The sequence below is a fragment of the Canis lupus genome, chromosome 24 (genome assembly GCF_003254725.2).
Source record: "Canis lupus dingo isolate Sandy chromosome 24, ASM325472v2, whole genome shotgun sequence".
NCBI classification, from domain to species: Eukaryota; Metazoa; Chordata; class Mammalia; order Carnivora; family Canidae; genus Canis; species Canis lupus.
The window spans coordinates 21,136,300-21,149,074 of NC_064266.1; the positions used below are offsets into that span (position 1 = coordinate 21,136,300).

Below are 12,775 nucleotides of genomic sequence, written 5' to 3' on the forward strand. Positions count from 1 at the left end.
GCGCGGCGCCAGCCTGACAGCCCGTCCCGGTTTTATGAATGGGTGACGTCACGGGCCTGGCGTCTAACGGTCTGAGCCGCTTGTTCAGACGCTGACACAGACCCGCCCGGGAGGTGGGGGGCGGGGGGGGGTGAGCCTGGAGCTCGGCAGCTGCCGCGCCGTGGGAGGGAGACCCTGATCGGAGGTCTTGGGGGTGGGGGGGAAGGGGACAGGAAACAGCCAAAAAAGGGAGAAAAATTCTAAAATCACTAGTTGATGCAGATTTAGGGAATCTTTGCAGGAGATGCAGCCCCCCCCCTGGGGGCCTTCTATCTAGTTCATGTCCCAGAGGATCCGCCCCCGATCCTAGAGGAAGACTTTCCCGAATTAATTGCTCCCACCCAGAGGGGCCTGGGTAAAGCCTCCCAGGTCCCAGGAACATTAACTAGCAACCTTCTCTGGGAATTGGGTAAGGGAGACCAGCTTTGGGGAGCAGAGGGTAAAGGAAGGCCGGCTTTAAGTTTTGTGCCAGACCCAAGAGGTCGGGCTCCCAGAAGCCCAGGCTCTAGTCGTGGGCTCTCTAGATAAGCCAGAGCCAGCCGCTTCCGCACTGAAGCCTCAATTTCTCCCATCTGTAAAATGGAGCTGGAGAGGTGAGAAAATGAACCTGAGAAAAGTGATTCCAGAAGTCTTCGTTGTCGGCAATGCGTCCTTTGCGAGAAGCCCAAGGTAGCCCTCGCCTGCCACTAGCCACCCCGCCCCGTGCCCTTCCACTCCGGGTTCCTGAGACTCGGGCTCCCTTTCCGAGGCTGCGAGGGTGCACTCGTGGAGCAGGAGGCGGGCCCCAGAAGCACCGAAGGCCACGCCTCAAGACCGCCCATTGGCTGCTTTTGAACCTCTGAGCCCGCCTCTGGCGGCGGGGCAGAGGGGAGAGGGGGGAGCCGCGGCGTCTCTATAAAAGCTGCTGCGGGGGTGCCGCGGGCGCACTCTACAACCGCCTCTCCCCCGCCCCGAGGTCCAGGCTCCCGCCGGGTGTCCGCCTCCTTGCGCTTCGGCTCCCCGCTCTTCTCCGACGCCAGCATCATGAAGGTCGCCAGTGGCAGTGCCGCGGCCGCCGCGGGCCCCAGCTGCGCGCTGAAGGCCGGCAAGACGGCGGGCGGCGCGGGCGAGGTGGTGCGCTGTCTGTCCGAGCAGAGCGTGGCCATCTCGCGCTGCGCCGGGGGCGCCGGGGCGCGCCTGCCCGCCCTGCTCGACGAGCAGCAGGTGAACGTGCTGCTCTACGACATGAACGGCTGCTACTCGCGCCTCAAGGAGCTGGTGCCCACCCTGCCCCAGAACCGCAAGGTGAGCCGGGTGGAGATCCTCCAGCACGTCATCGACTACATCTGGGACCTGGAGTTGGAGCTGAACTCGGAATCCCAAGTCGGGACCCCGGGAGGCCGGGGGCTCCCCGCCCGGGCTCCGCTCAGCACCCTCAACGGCGAGATCAGCGCCCTGGCGGCCGAGGTGAGAGGAGCATTTTCTTTCTACAGTTGGGGACACAGGCCCCGAGGGAGGCGGAGGGGGGTGAGCCTTGGCTCTACAGCCGCCCCATCCTTCCGGGCACCTGGCTGTGCAGGGATGCCCAAGGAGATCGGAAGAAGCGCGCTCTCAAAAGCGTCTCCTGGGGAAGGTGTTGCAGCCTCGTCCCCTCCGACCCGCCTGTCTCACCTCTCTCGTTTCACAGGCGGCGTGTGTTCCGGCGGACGATCGCATCTTGTGTCGCTGAAGCGCCTCTCTCCAGGACTGGCGGACCCCAGCCCTCCAGGGGGCGAGAAGAACCCGTGCTCTGATCCTGCCGAGCGCCTCGCTGGAGCTGGGGAGGACACACGATTGAGCTCGGCGACCGGTGGGGCGCTTGCTGGATCCAGCCCAGGGCCCGGGACGGAGGGCTGACCCTCCACCTACCAACCACCAGAGACTTGGGGGACCCCTCCCCAGTGTGTTTCTATTTTTTGAAAAGCAGACATTTTAAAAAATGGTCACGTTTGGTGCTTCTCAGATTTCTGAGGAAATTAATTGCTTTGTATTGTATATTACAATGATCACCGAGAATATTGTTTTACAATAGTTCTGTGGGGTGGTTTTCTTTTTTTGTTATTAAACAAACACTTTAGACTACGGTAAAGTTGCAGTGATTTTTTGGACTGAGGGGAGGGCCTTGGGATGCGGGTGACCCCTGACTCTCTTCACAGCTGGTGCTGGGGTTTGGGGGAGGGGTACTTAGAAGGCCACATCTGGACTGTCGGTTTTACCGACCTGAACTGAGTGTTTTCCGGTGTCTTTAAAGTCTATTCTTTCCCCATCACTGGTCATTTCCCTGCTCCCTGGTGTCATAAAATTAAATCCTCTAGACCTCTAGGGTTTCTCCAAGCGGTCTTGGGCCATCTGGGTCACCTGGGGGAGGTTGTTAAAAATGCAGATCAACCTGCCAAGGCCCACTGTCACTTTAAGTATTCAACAGGCCATTTAAGTTGGAGAACCAGGTCACTGAGCCGCCTCCATCTTTGCCAACATAGGGGAAGGGGAGACCAAGACCTAGAGGAGAAAACTTGCTGAGAGAGCCTGTCTGAGGCAGGACTTCTGTCGCCCCATTCCCCAGTGGGAGGTGCCTCCCCAGTTGGGCTGCCTAGCCCTGGATTGTAGCAGGCTGCCCTGGGGCTCCCAGCTTGTCCAAGTGGGTGAGCAAGTTGGCAGGGCCAGCCTGGGCACAGCTGCTGGGCCACCTGCTCTGGGTCCAGGCTCAGCCCCCTCACCCTGGCCTGGCTATGCCAATAGCTCACGCAGACCAACCTCTCTCCCCCAGGGTTCCCGTGTGAGCTGAGGAGGAATGGGAGAGTCCGTCCCCAGCTCTTGAGCAGGAAAAAGCTGTCATTGGCAAGGGGCTATCTGCCTGGACATGTGTGAGTTTGCACACGGAGGAGTGCATAGGAGTGTCTGGGCCTGTGTTTGTGACATGAGTGAACTGGTAGCTCCCCCCGCCTGTGGGGCTGGGTCATCTGCTGTGTACAGGCCTAGGGGTGTGGATGAGGATAAGGCATGGGGGGGGTGTGCAGAAGGGCAAATGCGAGCACATGTGTTCTGCAGATAAGTGTGCAACCTCCAGCTGTTTGGGCTTCTGTGTTCTGCCCAAATGCATTATGGGCATCTCTGCATGGGTCTGGCTTGATGGATGGGTTTGTGTGTCCAGGAGCTTCAGAACCACACTGTGGGTTTCTAAGTGTGTAATTGTTCTGTAAGTTGGCTGGCATTCCTGGGTCTCTGCTGGTCTGGGGTGGAGGTGGGGGCAGCTGTGCTCAGGAAACGCTCCATCAGAAGCTCAAGTACCAACCCTCGGAGCAACTGTTAGGCCCTGCGGACACCACCCTTCGAGTATCCCGACCACATCAGTTCCCATGTATTACTCGGGGACACACCGAGCCCCAACCTAAGGGCATAGAACTTAGTCCAGAGAGGGTCAGGCGTATTAATACATTTTGTCCGTAAATAGAATAAAATAAATGCCACCTGGTACCATGAGCGGGATCCATGCTCTCTACTCTACATAGCAGATCCCATGGATCCCCATGGGGCTAAAGGCAGGATTCTGATCCCAGGTTTACAAGGGGAAACTGAGACAGCATCAAGGACAAATGAAAGATCATCACCCGCTGAGCACTAACCCTGGGCCAGGTGCCACCCCACCCCAGCACATGATGGACTTAATCAAAGAACAATATTTGGAGGCAAATCATGCCCTTTGCTATTTCCCGCTCAACACCCGACCCCGCTGCCCTTGCAGAGCGTTAACTTCCCCGGATTGCAGAGAATCCACGGAATAGGGCACTTACTACGCCGTGTTTGATAGTTACAAATTGTCACTATTAACTGTCGCCCGGGTGCCCTTGGAGTGTCCTCCGAGGCACACGTGTGCACCCACTGCCTCCCGGGGCGGCCCCCCGCCAGCCCACCCACGGGCACGTGGGCGTGCCCCCGCGTCCTGCCTCCGGGCGGGGAGGGAAGGGGAAGGGAAGGGGCCGCGGCGGGGGCGGGGGCGGGGGCCTCGGCCACCTCCCCGCCGTGCAGGCGCACTCTGGCTTCCGCGTTTCCCTCTTTTCCCCTTTGGCCGGGGCCCAGCCCATCTGGAGGCCCGCTCGGCGGCGGCCTGGGAGCGTTTCCATCAGCTGGGCCCGAGGAATGCGGAGCTATTTAACCTGAGCATCCCCAGGTGTACGGAGGCGCCTGGCTGTCTGGGGCCCGCCGCCTTTGGCACGGCCGCGCTAGACAAACAGCGCCGCCCCCGCCCTGCCCCTCCGCCCGCAGCTGCAGCCGGGCCTGGGAACGGGCGGGCGCTGGGCTTGCATCAGGCTCGCCTCGCGGGGTGGGGGTGGGGCCGGGGGCGGGGTGGGGGCACCGGGGGCCGGCGTGACTCTGCGTGCGTGCGTGTGTGTGTGTGTGTGTGTGTGTGTAACACGCACAGTCCCGCTCTGTGTGTGGAGTATGCAAAACTTTTGTGTGTGTGTGTAGCACACAAAGCCCTACTCTGTGTGTGTGTGTCACACAAAACCCTGCCCTTTTCAGCGGTGCTTGGAAAATCATTAACTCCTTAACCCCTCCTGGACCTGGTGCAGGGAGGAGCTGGGGGCAGAGGCTACAGAGAAACTCCAGGACCAAGTTTCTTGGGCATTGGCTCCTGCCTGCCCAGGGCTGTGGGCCTGAAATCTGGTGTGTGTGTGTGTTTCTCTAACAAACACTTATGGAGCACTTATTATGTACCAGGTATCATACTAAGCTCTTTTAAATTTAATTCATTTAATCCTCCTCACAGCTGTACAGGAACGATGATGCTATCGTGCTCATTTCAACAAAAATAACCAGAGCAACAACAATAATAATAGGCTCACATTTCAGTCGGGAGGCAGCTGGAACACAGCCTCTGGATCATCCTTGATGCTCATCACTTCACCTGTTTGCGCCTCTGTTTTCTCATTTGAGAAATGGGATCCAGAACGTGGCTCCAAGGATCAATTGAATCAGTGTAGCACCATGCGGCACCTCGGTGGCTCTGTCCGTTGAACATCTCTTGATTTCAGCTCAGTTCATGATTTTGGGGTCTGCAGGCCAGATTGAGCCCTGTGTTGGGCTCCATACTGAACCGAACCTCCTTGGGATTCTTGTTCTCCTTCTCCCATACCCCAACTCTAAAAAAAAGAAAAAAAAGAAAAAAAAAAGATAAAAAAAAACACAAAAGTTTAGCAAGGTGTCTGGCTCATAGTGGACACAGTGTATGTTGGTGTAAAATGTTCTAAGCCCTTAGGAAGGGGGCTGTACAGGCCCATTGCTATTTCTACTTTTCAGTTGAGAAAAGCAGAGTCATCAGAGAGGTGAAGTAACACATCCAGCGCCACACCGGGACTCTCTCTGACTGAGAGGGCTTTTTAGAAATCAGTTTGATCCAAACAAGGATATGAGGGGTTTCAGGTTCCCATAGGACATCCAATTGAGCTGTTTCATCATATTTCCAATTGAAATCATACCTAGTCATTATATATTTTTGTTTTAAATGCTTAAGCTAGAAAAAAATGCAAGATACAAAATACATATCACAATTTTTGCAACCTATATTTTGGCTTTTTTTTTTTTAAGATTTTATTATTTGAGAGATAGCACAAGCATGGGGAGCAGCAGGCAGAGGGAAAGCAGACTCACCGAGCAGGGAACTGAATGTAGGGCTCAATCCTAGGACCCGGGATCATGACCTGAGCCCAAGGCAGACACTTAACCAACTGAGCCACCGGGGTCCCTCAGCATTTCTTAATTAAAAAAAAAAGGGGGGGGGGGAATCCCTGGGTGGCAGCAGTGGTTTAGCGCCTGCCTTTGGCCGAGGGCGCGGTCCTGGAGACCTGGGATCGAGTTCCACGTTGGGCTCCTGGTGCATGGAGCCTGCTTCTCCCTCTGCCTGTGTCTCTGCCTCTCTCTCTCTCTCTCTCTGTGACTATCATTAAAAAAAAAAAAAAAAAAAGGGATGCCTGGGTGGTTTAACAGTTGAGTGTCAGCCCAGGTCATGATCCTGGGATCTGAGATCGAGTCCCTCATCAGGCTCCCTGTAAGGAAGCCTGTGTCTCTGTCTCTCTCTCTCTGTGTCTCTCATGAATAAATAAATACAATAAAAAAAATAAAATAAAATAATCTAACTACAGCCTCTAAAGACGGAAATGGCCCAGGCTCTCTTGACCTCTAAGAGGTGCTGGGCCAGGTTCTGTGTGACCGGGTCATGAGAGGCAGGTCACACAGCTAGATACAGTTCTTGAACCAGGTAGAGACCAACCAAAATGTGGAAATGTCTGATTCCGTCCTAGAGGTGGAGGGATCTCTGGCTTCTGTCCTAGAGGAAGAGGGATCTCCAGGCCCCCACTTACGTACACTCTCCCCTCCATAGGGGTAAGGGTGCTTCACACACAACCAACCAGCCAACCTTACACCTGCCTATTTGAGTCACCCAGAGCTCAGAATTGGCTTAATAAGGTGTCCTGGTACCCCCCACATTTTGTCTCCTGAGACTAAGACTCAGCCATGTAACCTTTATTCATGCCAGCTACTCTCACTGAGCTCCAGGAACTGCTGGCCAGATAGGGCTTTCCACTGCCCAGGGTCACACAGAGCAAGGCTTTCCTGGGACAGGCAGGCCCATGATCCCAGCCCGGCTGCCAGAGGGAAAGGAGGTGAGTCATGGCCAGGCCAGGGTCCGGGAAAGGGAAGGGAAGGGAAGAGAGGAAACCAGAAGGCCTGGAGGCGCATATGGTTGGAGGGGGAGCCCTTATCTTCCCAGACCCGCCCTGGCTGGTGCTTCCTGCCCTAGCTCTTGCAAAATCTTTTTCCCAGCGCTGCCCCCAAGGTGGGCGCCTTGGGCTATTACAGAGTTGCATCAAGGGCTTGTGCAAGGGGCAGCCAGGGGGTGAGGGGTGGGGAGCCAGTGGCTGGAGGCCAAGAGGGGCAAGAAAAGGCAGACTGGGCTTTTAGGCCCAGTGTCACTTCTCACTGGGCACTTGCTTCACATTCCAGGCCCTCGGCTTTAAAATGGCTTTTACAGTCACTGTTCTGAGGTTTCAATGAGATCATCCTGACCCCATCCATTCCTCAAAAGCCCCAGGCTAGGCCATTGTCATATCTACCTGGAAAACTGTGCCAGCCTCAACTGGTGTATTCAATTCATAGTTACAAAGTTTCTATGTGCTGATGTGCTAGGAACTAACAATTTAGGTAAACATTCTTGCCCTCTTGAAACATTCAAGTGGAAGAAGACAGTAAATAAACATGCATAGGTATAATCAGGGGTGAATTTAACCTTAAATGACTGAAGCTTAAACTTCAAGTCTTTTTTTTTTTTTTTTTTTTTTAAGATTTTATTTATTTACTCATGAGCGACATAGAGAGGCAGAGACACAGGCAGAGGGAGAAGCAGGCTCCATGCTGGGAGCCTGATGTGGACTTGATCCTGGGATGAAGGCAGGCGCTAAATCACTGTGCCACCCAGGGATCCCCTTCTTTTTTTAAGATTTTAATTTATTCATGAGAGACACACAGAGAGGCAGAGACACAGGCAGAGGGAGAAGCAGGCTCCCCACAGCGAGCTCCATGCGGTACTCCATCTCACGACCCCGGGATCAGGACCTGAGCCAAAGGCAGATGCTCAACCACTGAGCCACCCAGGTACTCCACACTTTAACTTTTCTTGTTTAGAAAGAGTCCTAGCAAAAAAAAAAAAAGTCCTAGCAACTTGTTCGTGTTTTTTTTTTTTTAACGTGTTTTTGCAAAATTTTGTAAAATTTGCAAACTGTTGTGTCTAGGTTGCAAAAATCTAGTTCCCACAAAATTAAGATTCTCCCCTGTATATCCAAAAGGGGTGGCCCGACCGGAAGCTTGAAGGCCGCGAGAGGTGCACCAGAATCAAGTCTGCGGGTGTTACTCCTTTCTTCAGCTTGAGACCCCAAGTTCCCCGAACGGCAGGGAAAGCTGGGTAGATGCGAGCACTCCAGCGCTCAGCTGAGCTCACCAGCGCCCCGGCTTGCGTGGGGCCGGTCCCGCTTCGGCCTTCCTGGGGTCACTGGCGCCCTCTGCCGGGAAGACCCAGAAGTGCGCCAGCGCGGGCGGGAAGCGGAGCCAGGGGCCTGCGGGCGGCGAAAGCTGGTGCCTTGGCGGCCTCTCGCGGACGGTGTGGGAACTGCAGCTGGAGCCGCGCGCGCGTTGGAAGAGCGTTTCCGCGCCTAGTATGTGAACGTGTGTCCGTGGTCTTGGACACCGCAGGCGACAAATCCAGAACTCTCCGCCCTCAGCCCTTGCTCTTATCTTATTAGCTATCTTTTCTTCCGCTGTCTCCTCCTCTTTCTTCTTCCTTGCTCTGTGACAGCCCCCCCAACCTCCTTAGCTCTGTACATAAGAGCAGATCTTGGGCAAATCCTTGAAATTTTTTTAAAAATTGTGAAATGGGGGATCCCTGGGTGGCGCAGTGGTTTGGCGCCTGCCTTTGGCCCAGGGCGCGATCCTGGAGACTCGGGATCGAATCCCACGTCGGGCTCCCTGCATGGAGCCTGCTTCTCCCTCTGCCTGTGTCTCTGCCTCTCTCTCTCTCTCTCTGTGACTATCATGAATAAATAAAATCTTAAAAAAAAAAAAAATTGTGAAATGGGGATCCCTGGGTGGCGCAGCGGTTTGGTGCCTGCCTTTGGTCCAGGGCGCGATCCCAGAGACCCGGGATCGAATCCCACATCGGGCTCCCAGTGCATGGAGCCTGCTTCTCCCTCTGCCTGTGTCTCTGCCTCTCTCTCTCTCTCTCTCTCTCTCTCTCTGTGACTATCATAAATTTAAAAATAAAAAAATAAAAAAAGTAAAATTAAAAAAAAATTGTGAAATGTCTTATACATACAAAAGAGCAGATATTGCTCATGTATACAGTTTAAAGATAATAATAAATGGAACACCCTGCTTAAGAAATTAAAAATTAGTTCTTTTGAGGCCCCCGTATGCCCCTCTGGATAAAACCCCCACCCTGCCTACCACACATTGTCATTATTCAACTTTGTGTTAATCAATCATTTGTTCTTCTCTTATTTTTTCCACATATGTACAAGTGCGCCTCCTTAAATACATCATTGCTTAATTTTACCTGCTTTTGCCTTTTGTATAATCATACAGCCTTAGTTCACTCACTTCCACTGCTGTATCATATTCCACAATGTGATTTATTTACCCAAACTCCTGTGGGTGAACCTTTGGGTTGGTGCATGGGTTTTGCTATTATCAATAGTGCTTCTCTGAATGTCCTTGTGCATTCTCCCCACGCATGTGTATGAGAAGGATGAGCATGTGCGGTTTAAATGTTACTAGGTTGGACTGGAGTCTATTTTAATTAAACAGAAAAGTCAGAACTGGGAGGTCCCTAAGGTATCACTTAACCCAACACACTTATTGTAGAGACAAGAAAGGGAAACCCAGAGAGGTTAAGTGACTTGCCCAAAGTCCCCCAGCCTTGGTCTCCTGGGCTAAACTCATGTCCCAGGAGTAATTTTGGGGATATTTCCTTCCCATGTTGAGGATTAGCAAGATTATTTTACATTTATTTGTTTGTTTGTTTGTATGTTTTAAAATTTATTTATTGGGGGATCCCTGGGTGGCTTAGAGGTTTGTCGCCTGCTTTCGGCCCCGGGGTGCGATCCTGGAGTCCCAGGATCGAGTCCCACGTCGGGCTCCCAGCATGGAGCCTGCTTCTCCCTCTGCCTGTGTCTCTGCCTCTCTATCTCTCTATGTCTATCATGAATAAATAAATAAATAAATCTTTAAAAAACCAATAAAGTTTATTTATTTAAGTAATCTCTATACTGTACATGGGGCTCAAACTCACGACCCTGAGATCAAGAGTCATGGGCTCTTCTGAATGAGCCAGCCAGGCACTCCTATTTTACCTTTATTTTAAAAAAAGTTTTAAAAGATTTTATTTATTTGACAGAGAGAGTATGAGCAGAGGGGAAAGGAAGGGGAGGGGCAGAGGGAGGAAGGGGCAAGCGGGCTCCTTCCTGGAGCCCGATGCAGGGTTTGATCTCGGAACACTGGGATCATAACCTGAGCAGAAGGTAGAGGCTTAACTAACTGAGCTACCCAGACACCCTCTATTTTGCCTTTAAAGTTGTCCTCTGGGGGCACCTGGGTGGCTCAGGGGTTGAGTCTCTGCCTTCTGCTCAGGTCGTGATCTCAGGGTCCTGATATGGAGTTCCAAGTCCCTCATGGGGCTCCCTGTAGGGACCCTGCTTTTCCTCCCCTCTGCCTATGTCTCTGCCTCTTTCTCTGTGTCTCTTGTGAATAAGTAAATAAAATCTTAAAAAAAAAAAAAAAAGAATTCTGGGCGAAGTAGAAACACAGACTGCTCCTTGAACATCATCCCACAGACACACACATTCACCGAGTCTCCAAGTCCTGCCAATTTAACCCCTAAATGTTTCCCAAATCCACACGCCTTTGCCGGTCCCCCACCCCCACTTCCCTGGTTGCCATTACTTCTCACCCACACATTGCAGTAGCCCCTCCACTGGTCTTCCCACTTTTTTTAAAAAATTTTTTTAATTTTTTTTTTTTTTTTAATTTATGATAGTCACAGAGAGAGAGAGAGAGAGAGAGAGAGGCAGAGACACAGGCAGAGGGAGAAGCAGGCTCCATGCACCGGGAGCCCGATGTGGGATTCGATCCCGGGTCTCCAGGATCATCGCCCTGGGCCAAAGGAAGGCGCCTAAACCGCTGTGCCACCCAGGGATCCCTGGTCTTCCCACTTTTATCAGTATCTCCCCCATGTTCTCCACACAGCAGTCAGAGGGATCCTTGGAGAAGATAGGCAGGTCATATTGCTTGCCTGCTTAAAACTTTCCTGAGGCTTCCAGTTGCTCTTGGAATAGAATCCTAACTTTCTCACGACTTCTAAGGCCCAGCAAGATGTGGTTCCCACCTGCATCCTCCTTCATCTCCCGTGCTCCCCCTCATCTACCCCCCTCCTGTTGGTCAGATCTCCTTCCAGTCATTTGTTCCTGACCCAGGGCACCTTTGCACATGCTGTGCCTGATGCCTGAGATTCTGTGCCCCACAAATCCTCTTGTCTTTCGGGTCTAAGCCCATGGTCACCTCCTTAGAGAGGTCCTCCCCATTCACATCTGTAATTGTCCTTGGTGGAAGTCACTTAACCTGTCATGCACTTAGAGTCGTCGTCTTCTTCTTCTTCTTCTTCTTTTTTTTTTTTTAAGATTTTATGTATTTATTCATGAGAGACATAGAGAGAAAGAGGCATAGACATAGGCAGAGGGAGGAGAAGCAGGCTCCATGCAGGAGCCTGATGTGGGACTCGATCCCAGAATTCCGGGATCACATCCTGAGCCCAAGGCAGATGCTCAACCGCTGAACCACCCAGGCGTCCCACTTAGAGGCTTCTTATCCTTGCAGTTTTTTGGTTTGTTTTTAAAGATTTATTTATTTATTTTGAAAGAGAGAGAGAGTGCATGAACAGGGGGGAGGACCAGAGGGGGAAGCTGACTCCCCGCTGGGCAGGGAGCCCAATCCCAGGATCCTGAGATCATGACCTGAGCGGAAATCAAGAGTCAGATGCTTAACCACTGAGCCGCCCAAGTGCTACTCCTCGTGGCAGTTTTTAAAAATAACCATACACACACACACACACACACACACACACACACACACACGCCCTACAAATTCTTTGACACTCCCTCCCATCAAAAGGTGGCTCTATATCCCCTCTCCATGAAACTAGATGGCTTTAGTGACTGCTTTGACCAACTGATTACAGCAAAAGTGATGCTACCTGTCTTCCAAGGCTAGATCATGAAAAGCCATTCAGCCTCTGCCTGGTTTTCCCAGGGTGCTCACTCTGGAGGAAGTGGCCACCCTGTAAGCCTGCCATGAGATTGTCATGCTGGCAAGGCCTTGGGCAGGCAAGCCAGAAGACACTTCCAGCTGAGCTCAGCCTTCTAGTCACTCCTGTCTGAGTAAAGCTATATTGGATCCTTCAGACTAGCCTATCTGTCAACTGAGTCCCACTGAGAGATCCCACTTGATGCCACAGGGAACAGAAGAATCACCCAACCAATCCTTGCCAGAATTCCTAATCCACAGAATCTCTGAGATATAATAAAATGGTTGTTGTTTTAAGCCACTAAGTTTTGGGGTAGTTGGTTGTAGAACAATATGTAATCAGAACAATCCTGTTTGTTTCCTTGTTTATCATGTCTCCTTTCTTTATTTTATTTTTTTAAAGATTTATTTATTTTTTATTTATTTATGAGAGAGAGAGCGGGAGAGAGAGAGGCAGAGACACAGGCAGAGGGAGAAGCAGGCTCCATGCTGGGAGCCCGACGCGGGACTTGGTCCCGGGACTCCCGGATTGCATCCTGGGCCAAAGGCAGGCGCTAAACCGCTGAGCCACCTAGGGATCCCCAATGTCTCCTTTCTTTAGGATAGGTGCTGCTTTGTTCTCTGCTGTATGCCCACCATCTAGCACAGAGCCTGGCACAACCGCTCAACCGCTGAGCCACCCAGGTGTCTTGATTCTTCTTCTTTAAAAAATAAAAAATTATTTGGGACAACCTCAAGATTGAGAGTCTCTTCCAACTGAGCCAGCCAGGCCCCCATAACTGTAAAGAGAACAATCCACTAAAGGATGCTAAATTCAATGGGTTAAACTTGAAGCAGACACAGGATGTTTTCAAAATTTCAAAGTATCTTCCTT

The 12,775-nt window shown here is 52.2% G+C and overlaps 1 protein-coding gene across 1 annotated transcript; it reads left to right on the forward strand.

The window, feature by feature from the left end:
• Positions 1-212: 212 nt before the first annotated feature.
• Positions 213-2,146, forward strand: ID1 (inhibitor of DNA binding 1, HLH protein). The gene is made up of 2 exons (XM_025469638.3): positions 213-1,485; positions 1,706-2,146. The coding sequence occupies exons 1-2, from the start codon at positions 1,063-1,065 to the stop codon at positions 1,745-1,747; spliced, it is 465 nt and encodes a 154-aa protein (XP_025325423.1). The 5' UTR covers positions 213-1,062; the 3' UTR covers positions 1,748-2,146.
• The last annotated feature ends 10,629 nt before the right edge of the window (positions 2,147-12,775 follow it).

Coding starts and splice junctions, on each gene's coding strand:
- ID1 (XM_025469638.3), top strand. CDS start 1,063: ATGAAGGTCGCCAGTGGCAGTGCCGCGGCCGCCGCGGGCCCCAGCTGC. Junction 1,486..1,705: donor TCAGCGCCCTGGCGGCCGAG/GTGAGAGGAGCA, acceptor CTCGTTTCACAG/GCGGCGTGTGTTCCGGCGGA.